This window comes from Syzygium oleosum, unplaced genomic scaffold (assembly GCF_021117445.2).
Source record: "Syzygium oleosum isolate NSW1041296 unplaced genomic scaffold, Sole_v2.1 Sole_v2.21, whole genome shotgun sequence".
Lineage (NCBI taxonomy): Eukaryota > Viridiplantae > Streptophyta > Magnoliopsida > Myrtales > Myrtaceae > Syzygium > Syzygium oleosum.
The window spans coordinates 5,130,591-5,141,999 of NW_026607505.1; the positions used below are offsets into that span (position 1 = coordinate 5,130,591).

The window sequence follows — 11,409 nt, forward strand, 5'->3', positions numbered from 1 at the left end:
ACGAAAAATTCGTGATTGGCCGATAGCTACCCTTCAATTATAGATCCGAATGCGATTGAAGGTTGCGTTCGTACTTGAATTTGATCATTTGAAGTGACGATGGGGAGTCATAATTTTGTGGGTCTCGATTACTTTCCACTATAGTTCTGACTAGCCATATCTTCCATTTCAAGAAAAGGGCGGGGTCGTTGAGAGCTAACGACAATATAAAGAGACTATAACGAAACTTTAATCATCTTTGTTAGTTGAAGAAAATCAGTTGGAATTTGGAAAGTGTGCGCTTTACCTTCTGATGAGATGGAGGGACATTTGGGGGCCACTTCGCATAATCCTGTTTGCTTCTTTGTAAATTACTAAATCTGAAAACATAAGACAATACAAATTATTGGGTGTAACGGTTAGGTGGCATCACGGATCGGCTCTCCCGCTGGACTATCTGCATTCATAAATTATCGGTTTTAATCATGCATTTATCTTGGGTCGGTCAGTAACATATCAGCTTCATCCGTTAACTTTATAAATTATCAAACATAAGAACACGAGACGATGTATTCTTGGGTATAACGACCGGGTGGCATCATGGATCGGCTTTCACACCGGTCTATGTACACCTCTCTGATCCGATTAAAGGCGGATCATCCATCCGGGACCGGGGGAGATTGCTTCCCTGGGGCCTTAAATTAGAATGACATATTATACAAGCACATCCAAAAAGTCATGCAAAGTCACACAGGTCATTCCATGCACAAAGTCCATGTGTGCAAGTTCATCTGCAATTCTAAAGGCCGCATGCATATTGCTCAGGTTACCCAAGCTTGGAAAGAGGGAGAGGGTGGTAGTGTTTGATCTTGACTTCGAGTTGAAGGTGTTGGGCAGGTCACCGAACCCCACCCAAATATATGCTGTATTTATCCACTTGCATTAGGAAAATTACAAAGTTTTGCCGTGAATTTCACAGCTATTGGTCGATCATGAGGACCCTACACAGATATTCAGAAATTCCCAATCTGTGAGTTCATGATTGGATGATGTCCATTTCATGAGTTCATGGAGAGTGGTTGGGAATTTACTGATGGAGAAAATCGACTGTCAATGATGTTGCAGCAAGTCAGCACGTACTTGTGTTATGGGGTGAATGACTGATGTGCGAATGCCAGATGTTCTGTGCAATTTCCACTTTCGTAGTGGGTTTGGTTGGTGGGTATAGTCATTTATTTCTGTTGCGCTTCGAGCGGATGGTCCAACCACATTGTCATCATCGACTAATCCACCGCGGCAAGAACCTAAAAGATTATATCATCCTTACTAAACAGGAACCATTCGTTTTGCGAAAGCTGAACTTCGCTAGAAGATATTTTCATAAGCAAGTTCTCTTTTATTAAGAGAATGATTTGATTTCCCAATGTTTTAATCGTCCTTTGCAAATAAAATAGAAGTCAATTGTCTGATATTCGTTATCAAGAGAGTCCGAAACATACTTTTGAGAAAGAGAATCGAGTACAGTCTCGAGGACCAAAGTCCGAGCGTCTAAGTTTCGTGTTTTGGCCATAGGGGACTCGGATCCGAGCAATTGGGGTCTTGGGTCCAGGCTACCAGGGGGTCCATCAACTAGGCATCGGGTTCGAGCACCTGAGACGGCTTTGTTATGGTGAATGTTGAGTTGTATTCTGAAAAATGATTTCTAATTTTCAAAAGAGAAAGTCATTTCCCTTAATTTAAGGCATGCATATTCTAATAATTATGAAAAAATTTGTTCGACTCGTTCTCTTAAATGATTTCAAGCTGGAAAATGAGAAGAATGTATTCTAACAATTAACTAAGGCAAAACAAACGAAATGGTTTTGTAAAAAATACTTGTTAATTCTACATCGTGAAATTGTTATGTCGGATCCATTGTAAAAAGATAAAGGATCATAACCGATTGATATAAGTCTATCTTAATATTTAACTTATCGGTCTTGATCACATATTAATCTTGGATCCGTACCTAACATATCACCTTCATCCATCAACTATATAAATTGTCAAATATAAAAATAAAAATAAAAGAGATAACATAGGAGCAAGAGTCCCACACTAGTTAGGCAAGGCGTTTTAGGCTTGAATATAAGCTTCGAGACCCGCACTGCTATCAGCTATAGCTTTTGGTACGAGACCCTTGTAAGTAGGTATTAGAGCCCGGTGTTCGGTTGACCCTGTTAAGGTCACACTCTCCACCCACCGTCCCTAGTGGCTAGGCAAGTCCCCTAGGGCCCCGATGTGGAGGACTGGGCATCATTTGTGCTAGTGGAGCATGGTGGAGCAAGAGTACCACATCGCCTAGGCAAGCCGTTTTAGGCTTGAATATAAGTTTCAGGAGCCCCCTCTACTATTAGCTATAATTTTTGGTATAAGATCCCCGGCGTTGTATCCCACTAAATTTAGAGAAGTCATTGCATGGTCTATGGACCACATGAAACAATATCATCTCAACCACCGTAGACTTCACATGATCGACGATTGAGGTGGACTTGACCTTGCATGATTTTTAAACCATGGCACTCGCTTTCTTTCTTACTTCACCTAGCTATAAAATCATGCCCTACTAATTAAAATCCTATCGAAGATCACAAATATAAATCTATTCAAAAACTTATCCCTCACCATGGAGCAAAGAGCAAAAAACTCCACCATTTGGTCACATGAACTGCAATAAATTCTGGCTAAAGATGAAATCCAGCAGGCGACGATGCTAGCATGCTGATGTGCTGCTGCGGAACATGACATGTCTTGCCGCTGATCGGCAATGGCAATAGCCCTGAACATGGATTCATCAAACGAATCCCATCCCAACTAACAAAGGCCACACTTCTATCTCAAATTTCTCTAACACGTTATAAGTAGAAGGGATAAGTATATTGAAAGTAATAAAATTTGTCACGAAAATATAATTGAATTGTAAAATTTTTAGGAAGTGCAATTTAAGACAATGGCATTCCCCTTCTCAAATTAAAAAAAAAAAAAAAGAACAAGCCACGTGGAAAATTTCGTACAGATTTTTCCAAATGGGTCAGAAATTTCTGAGACTCCCGTACCGTGGCCCACTTTGCCCCCGAATCCAACTATCTCTTAGGTGGCAAACCGACAAATGCAGCAATCCGTGTCCAGGATGCCAGCTGGACTCCGACAGATCCACTTCTCCTCTCTTTGTTTCTTCTTCAATTTTTTCTTTTTTTTTTGGGTTAAATCTGGTTTTTCCTGCTGTTCAAGCCTCAAATTCCACCCGGAAATTCCCGGCCCCGCAGCCGGAAATCGTCGAGAAATCGAAGCGCCCGTGAAACTTTCATTGGAATTACCGAGCCACCCACCAAAAAAAAAAAACAGAGAAAAAACCCTAGTTGCATTAGAAAATCAAAAAAATAATAAAAAAGAAAAAAAGTAACGTTTTGTGGCACCAAAAATTCAAATACCAGAAACGCCAGCCGCCGGATTCCCCAATCCGCCGGCTGCTGCTCTCCCATCATTGGATCTCATGCCACACCCTAATAAAATAAACTAATCTAAATTAATTAATTAATTTAATTGCCCTTAATGGATAAGGCGCCCTTTTTGTTTTGCTAAATTCGTCGGTTCCCCGGTTTTATCCTTTTGACCTTGTCGGTGAGGTCACGTCGGACTGCGACACCATCTAAAAATATAAAAAAGAAGTTTGATTTAAAATTACCATCACGCATGAAATAGTAAATTACAAATCGAAAATTATTTTTTTTTTATTTGGTTGGTTTACAAGTAACTTCCATTAATAAATTACCTTCTCATTTTTTTATAATTTTTTATTTCTTCTTTGGGTCTTAGCGTGGGACCTACTAACTGCTGCTTCTCATCTCGCAGGCGGCCACGTCAGCACGTCGGAGGGCTGAGCCCCGTCCCGTGATTTTCCACCCGACGACGTCCGGCTGAAAGAGGAGATGCGAAATGACGCGAGTGCCCTTGCCGGGAGAGCTGACGTGGTGGACGTTGAGTGCGGGTAAGTGACGGACTCGACCACGTTGATCTCGCCAAAATTTCCGCCAGCCCCTTCTCCTAGGACAGGACCGACAGATTTTAGGCAAAGCATATGCCCAACGAGACGCAAAAAATCACACACCACACGCCAAGAAATGGAATCCAACCGGTTCGATGCGGCGCAAATCATCCCGTCCACATCTATCTTTACGGGCACAAGAAAGCCGATTCAAATATGTAAGCTCCGAACGGGTGATATCCTCGAGGAAACGAGCTTGTTTTACGCTCGATGGCGTGAGGAGTCGGACCCGTGTTGCGTGCGCCTAATTCGAGCACAAAGTTCGCTCCTTGTAACTTCTTCATCAACGCCACTTTTTAAAGCGAGAGGAAACCGACAAGTCAACACTAGATTTGAAAACATTAAATCAAGCATCTTTACGGCTCGATTTGAATCAAACACTTAAAAGTTCTGAGGATTCACTCTAAAAACCTTCGGATGATCCGCGCGGGTGGAGATGTTTGCTGCATTGTTTGGACCAGACTAATAAGTATGATTTCCACTGTAGATAAGATAGCTTTGATTTGATCCCGGGCATTGCATCTGTTACGGCTCCTTCAAATTTTTTTTGGGTAACATAAGATGAAAAGGCACAAGAAACAGAGCACCCTGTTTCGGTCAGAAAAGAGGGAAAACCCTTCAGGCACACGGGACTCGATTAGAATGCCTAAGTATCATCGGTGAAAAAGAAGAGATGGGTGCTGTTGTAGGATCATCGTACAACATTAGTATAAGATTAAAGGAGGACAAATCGGAGGAGGAGGAGGTGGGCCAAGTGGACAAATCCGGGACATGTGTTGACTGTTGATGGAGAGCGGTTTTCTGTGTGAGAGGAACGACGAAACCACAGGAATGTTCAAGGCAGTAATTGTGGCTTTTTCACGGAAACAGAGGCACGGCTTCTACTCTACTTGTAACTTTTTTTTTTAAAAAAAATTCTTGGTTTTTTTTTTTTTTTTTAAATCTAAGCACCGTTACGTACGAGGAAGGGGGGGTGGTGGTGAAGAGGAGAAAAGGGATGAGCAATTGAGCGAGAGCAGAGCTACACTCTAGATCTGCGTGTATAAAAGGGTGTCTTTGCTTTGCTCTTTCTCCATCCCCCGTTCGATTATTCTCCTTCCCTTCGTTACTTTTCTTGCGTTTATTTTGTTGCTCGAGATCTGCTCTGTGTTGGGTCCCGTTTGGCTTTCTTCTCTTCTGCTTTTGTAAGGTAAAAGATTCTGTGCGTCTTTGAGCTCGTCATGCATTGCAGTTTCTGGCTTTGTACTGCAGTTTTGCCTTGTTAAGCTCGGTCAGAGTCGAACATAAAAAAGAGCGGAGAGACTGGGAAAAAAATGCGTGTGTAAGCTCTGAGATCGTTTTGCATGGACAGATAGATATCTGCATTGTTCGATCGGTGAAGAAAAGGTCAGGTTTTGATGCACTAAAACTTAAGAGAGCAGGGCTCGAGAATGCAGGTCGCTACCTGGAAGTCTTTCTCGCGAGTTGTGACAAATAGTCACGATCATCAGCCATCACACTATTCAGCATTCGATTCTCACTAACCCTCCCAAAACCAGTTAGAATTCAGAGAGGACCATCTGAGCTTTCAGCTGGAAAACCTGTCCCCCACACCAACAACCAACGAACCCAGTTAAATTTCTTAAATTTGATATTTTTTTTCCTTTTAATTATTACTTTTTTGAGTGAATCCTTGGGGATCAAGATTCCAAAACTCTGACTTTGGTGTTGCCCAGAGTTGATCTCTGGGGGGAATAATATGTAATGTGGTGACTTTTGCCTTTTTCTGCCCGATCTGCGTGTTTCTTCTCTTAGTGTTGAAGTCTGTAAGCTAATCAATCATCCATATATCCAGATTGTGCGGGAAATCTTTGGGACGTTACTTAAATACCCTGAATCTGTAAACTTTTCTCTTTCCTTTTGTGCTCCCTCTGATTCAAATCACTTCTCTTTCATATCATAGTAGTTTGCAAGAGGCAGAGCAAAAGTCAGAGTGTGAGGAGAGATAGGACAGAAAAAAGAAATTGCAGTGATCTGCTCTCTGGCCAAGGATAACTTTAACGTCTTTTGCTGAACAAATGTGTTTCTTTTTTCGTTCTTTTTCTCCAGTCGAGTAAACCAGCATCCTCACGCTGACTATTTTGGTTGATAGATCATTTTGTCAGGCATGGTTGTGTCATCATGTTGAATTTCCAACTTTCTTACGAAAAATTTCTGTCTCGGTCATCATTATCATGGTTTATTAGGAATTCTCCTTGAGGTGAAGACTTTGTATGCTTCTTCACAGATGATAAGGGTTGGTTTAATGCCATGAGTGAACTAGATCCGGTTCCCCTGTTACCTCACACTTCAGGTTGCTAGATCTCGTGCAATGTGACTGTTAAGGTTTTATCATCTATGCATAAAATTAAGTCTTTCATGTAGTTTATACCCTGGCACAGTCCCAGTGGGATCCTCACTATTAATACCATATACTCATGGTTTTTAGTTCAACCACATAAACATTAAATACTAAAACATGTGGTGGTTGGTGGTGCATTTTCAATATTCCAGCATTATTGAATGATTACCGTTTTGGTGGGTTTTGACTTTCTGGTGATTAATGTTCTCCTTTTATAGTGAAGAGGCTTTTTGTTATTTGGATCCCAGTTTCTTATACTACCTTTCATCTGTATTGCAGTGTCAAGGTTCTTGAGAGGATTCAGACATGGCGGAACGCTTGCTTACGCGTGTCCAGAGCATCCGTGAGCGTTTGGATGAGACCCTCTTGGCTCATCGTAACGACATCTTGGCTTTCCTCACCAGGTTATCAATTCTGGTCCTTATAGTGACTGCCTGCATTGGGCATCACATCTTAGTGATTGCGCAATTCTCTAAATGAAACTGGCATTTTATATTCTGCTACTTTACAAAACAAACAATCAGTACATAAAATAATTAGACAGGAAGAACCAAAGATGCTATAGATTTAAATTTCTGATAGTATACAGGTTCTTTTACTCTGTAGGATCGAAGCCAAAGGAAAGGGTATCTTGCAGCATCATCAACTTATTGCTGAGTTCGAGGCGATCCCCGAGGAACATAGGAAAAAGCTCGGTGAAGGAGCATTTGGAGAAATCTTGAGATCCAGTCAGGTAATAGCTCTTCTAATATGCATTATTGTGCATTAAAAAAAAAATTTACAGTTTGATTTCTCTATTATTGTTCTATCGATATGCTTTTGTCATTTAGGAAGCAATAGTCTTGCCTCCATGGATTGCCCTTGCTGTTCGTCCCAGGCCCGGTGTGTGGGAGTACATTAGGGTAAATATCCATGCCCTTGTTGTTGAGGAGTTGCAAGTGACCGAGTTTCTTCACTTCAAGGAGGAACTTGTCGATGGAAAGTAAGTCTTTCTTTTTCTTTTTTGGCTTTTAGTAGCATACTTTGCTTTTGGCCAAAGGACTGTAGGTTAAATGAATTTGTGAATTGTTGGCTGTCATGGTATTACATCATGAGACCTATAATATGCAAATGAACGCCGCTTACTCTGTTGCAGTTTGAATGGAAACTTTGTGCTTGAATTGGACTTTGAGCCATTCACCGCCCAATTTCCTCGCCCAACTCTTTCAAAGTCCATTGGTAATGGGGTGGAGTTCCTCAATCGTCACCTTTCGGCCAAGCTCTTCCATGACAAGGAGAGCTTGCACCCTCTGCTTGAGTTCCTCCAAGTTCATTGCTACAAGGGAAAGGTAAGCCCATGGGTTGATAACACTCATCTCACTCTCTCGGATCTACTTCTTATGCGCCGCGTGTATCACTTACTTATATTGACAAGATTGTGTAAATGACAACTCAAAGGAAACATTGCGACATTCACATAACTTCATGACAGTTGAAAGGACAATTCAGAGTTGCTCATATATTAGATGCATGGACTGAATCCCTTTTTTTTTTTCGTAAACAATTACTCGTGGCTCATTTATTTTGATCTGCGAACAGAACATGATGGTGAACACGAGAATTCAAAATGTCTTCTCCCTCCAACATGTCCTGAGGAAGGCAGAGGAGTACCTCTCCGCACTCAAACCCAAGACGCCTTACTCTCAGTTCGAGCACAAGTTTCAGGAAATCGGGCTGGAGAGGGGCTGGGGCGACACCGCCGAGCGTGTGCTCGAAATGATTCAGCTTCTGCTGGATCTACTCGAGGCTCCCGATCCGTGCACCCTCGAGAATTTCTTGGGAAGAATCCCCATGGTCTTTAACGTCGTTATCATGTCGCCTCATGGTTACTTTGCCCAAGACGATGTCCTCGGATATCCCGATACCGGTGGCCAGGTCATTTGTTGTCTCAAATCTTGATTTAGCGTTCTTGCCAGTATTTCTACATGCATTTTCATCATCATGCGTTGTACTCAATTTGTAGGTTGTGTACATCTTGGACCAAGTTCGTGCATTGGAGAGTGAGATGCTTCACCGTATCAAACAACAAGGGCTGGATATTACTCCTCGGATCCTCATCGTAGGTTCTTGCTCTTTAACTGATAGTGGAATAGTTTTGCTGGTCACTGCAACTAACTCGTTATGTTTGTTTTGTGTCCTGCCCTTATGGCTGCAGGTCACTCGTCTTCTTCCTGATGCTGTAGGAACCACGTGCAACCAGCGTCTTGAAAAGGTTTTCGGAACAGAATACTCCCACATTCTTCGAGTTCCCTTTAGAACGGAGAAAGGGATGGTCCGCAAGTGGATTTCACGATTCGAAGTGTGGCCTTACTTGGAAACTTACACCGAGGTATATTAGCTCATAAGATACTGCTCTGCGACCAATCTTTCGTAATATGAAGACTAACCTTATCTTCTGTCATCAGGATGTCGCCAATGAAATTGCTGGAGAACTACAAGGGAAGCCCGATTTGATCATTGGCAATTACAGTGATGGCAACATTGTTGCTTCTTTGCTGGCCCATAAGTTGGGCGTTACGCAGGTTCGTCCCTTCCTAGTTTTACTCTCTATAGTGGCAATATGATTTAATCAAAGAACCGAATGCTAAATATTAGTTTCTTCTGATTTATTATGCAGTGCACAATAGCTCACGCCCTTGAGAAGACGAAATACCCGGAATCTGACATCTACTGGAAAAAGTTGGAGGAAAAATATCATTTCTCTTGCCAGTTTACGGCAGATCTCATAGCCATGAACCACACCGATTTTATAATCACCAGCACCTTCCAGGAGATCGCTGGAAGGTAACTGATCTTTCTTTCGGATGTGGATTCACGCCGAAAGGCTCCTCCATCCTTCGCAATGTGCTAAACTGCTCGTATAATTTACATGTTTTCAGCAAGGACACGGTCGGGCAATATGAGAGTCACACCGCTTTTACGCTTCCTGGACTGTACCGAGTCGTCCATGGCATTGATGTTTTCGATCCCAAGTTCAACATCGTGTCACCAGGGGCCGATATGAGCATTTATTTTGCATACACGGAGGAGAAGCGGAGGTTGAAATCTTTCCATCCCGAGATTGAAGAACTTCTTTTCAGCGATGTGGAGAACAAGGAACACCTGTGAGTTTGTTTCCCTATTTTAGCATCCTGTGTTTTGAATGATAACGTTCAAGCTCAAACAGAAACTGACAGGGATGTGTTGGTCATTGTCAAAACAGATGCGTATTGAAGGACCGGAACAAGCCAATCTTGTTCACCATGGCAAGACTGGATCGTGTCAAGAACTTGACTGGGCTGGTCGAGTGGTACGGAAAGAACACCCGCCTGAGAGAGCAGGTCAACTTGGTTGTGGTCGGTGGCGACCGGAGGAAGGAATCTAAGGACTTGGAAGAGCAAGCTGAGATGAAGAAGATGTACGATCTGATCGAGAAGTACAATTTGAATGGCCAGTTCAGGTGGATCTCCTCCCAGATGAACCGGGTGAGGAACGGGGAGCTCTACCGCTACATCTGCGACACCAAGGGAGTGTTCGTGCAGCCCGCCCTCTACGAGGCTTTCGGACTGACTGTGGTGGAGGCCATGACATGTGGATTGCCGACATTTGCAACTTGCAACGGCGGTCCTGCCGAGATCATCGTGCACGGCAAGTCCGGATTCCACATCGATCCTTATCACGGGGATCAGGCAGCCGAGATCCTCGTGGACTTCTTTGAGAAGTGCAAGGCGGACCCAAGCCATTGGGACAAGATCTCGCTGGGCGCGATGCAGAGAATCAAGGAAAAGTAAGGCCGGCGATTCTTGTTAGATTCACTCTTCGATAGGAAAAAAAGAGAACATTTCAAACTTCTTGTTCATGGAACAAGTGGGTAACATGCGGTTGCTTTGCTTTCTGGCAGGTATACATGGCAAATTTACTCCGAGAGGCTGCTCAACTTGACGGCGGTGTACGGCTTCTGGAAGCACGTCTCGAACCTCGACCGTCTCGAGAGCCGCCGCTACCTCGAGATGTTCTATGCCCTCAAGTATCGGAAATTGGTAAGTGACTCGGCTTTTCATCAAAACACGAGCATGGCGATCCGCACGCATATTTCTGACTCCTAGTTTCGACAATTCACACTGCTATGCTCCTTGTCTTGACAGGCCGAGGCAGTTCCCCTTGCCAAGGAGTGAGCTAAAAAGATGAATGAAGGGGCAGATCTCAAGAGGGAAGCTCGAAAATCTCTCGAGAGTTTGAGGAATAATTGCCATTGGCATTGGATTGGAAGAGAGCCTTTTCTTTTTGCTTTTCTTTTTCAACTGCTTTCGTTGATCTTGTTCTTTTCCTTACTTTTTTTCTGTGAATGTAATGTTGGGTTAGGTTCTTCAGACGGTCGATTCAATAAAATTTTCCTTTTTCGTTTCCCTAGTGTTGTCCCCTCAATTTACCTGTCGGTCTTCCAACTTGAAAGTTCATGTTCAACCGATTTTCCTTCGCTTTTAAGCTTGGCAATGTGGATCCAAATGTCTCGTTTACTCGGAGCACCGTAATATTGCAAATGAGCTTTGGGAGCTCCGTTTGATTTTTGCTCTAACTTTGGGCACTTGGGCCGTCAAGAGATACTTTAAAAAGTAGCATGCAAATAATTTTTTTTTCTAACTTTGCTTTTGCTCAACTTTCCTAATTTCGAAAATGTTCTCAAAAATCCTAATTTGCCAGCAAAGGTCTCAACTGCTGGCGAGCGACAGCCGCACGGGGTCTGGCAAACCTTAGGCGACGCTTGGGTCCTGAGATCGGTCGCCTAAGGGTCCTGAGAACGCAATCTCAGGGGAGGCTGGCCGACGGCTAAATCTAGCCAATCAAATTTTGCTGATAAATAGTTTGAGATTTTTTTTTAAAAAAAAATTAGAAAAGTCCTTTACAACCAAATAACATTTAGATCAAATTTGCTTCCTAATGTATTTTT

At 42.8% G+C, this 11,409-nt stretch overlaps 1 protein-coding gene across 2 annotated transcripts; it reads left to right on the forward strand.

Moving 5' to 3' along the window:
- Positions 1-5,070: 5,070 nt before the first annotated feature.
- LOC115670947 (sucrose synthase) lies at positions 5,071-10,867 on the forward strand. 2 transcript variants are annotated; one of them, XM_030592358.2, is made up of 14 exons: positions 5,071-5,252; positions 6,723-6,847; positions 7,050-7,176; positions 7,274-7,425; positions 7,579-7,771; positions 8,022-8,357; positions 8,446-8,541; positions 8,638-8,811; positions 8,888-9,004; positions 9,100-9,266; positions 9,362-9,586; positions 9,685-10,248; positions 10,363-10,501; positions 10,607-10,867. In XM_030592358.2, exons 2-14 carry the CDS (start codon positions 6,750-6,752, stop codon positions 10,634-10,636), a joined length of 2,418 nt encoding a protein of 805 aa, XP_030448218.1. In that variant the 5' UTR covers positions 5,071-5,252; positions 6,723-6,749; the 3' UTR covers positions 10,637-10,867. The 2 variants fall into 2 exon arrangements, with proteins under 2 accessions (XP_030448218.1, XP_056176782.1); XM_056320807.1 differs by lacking the exon at positions 5,071-5,252 and adding an exon at positions 5,500-5,674.
- Positions 10,868-11,409: the final 542 nt, after the last annotated feature.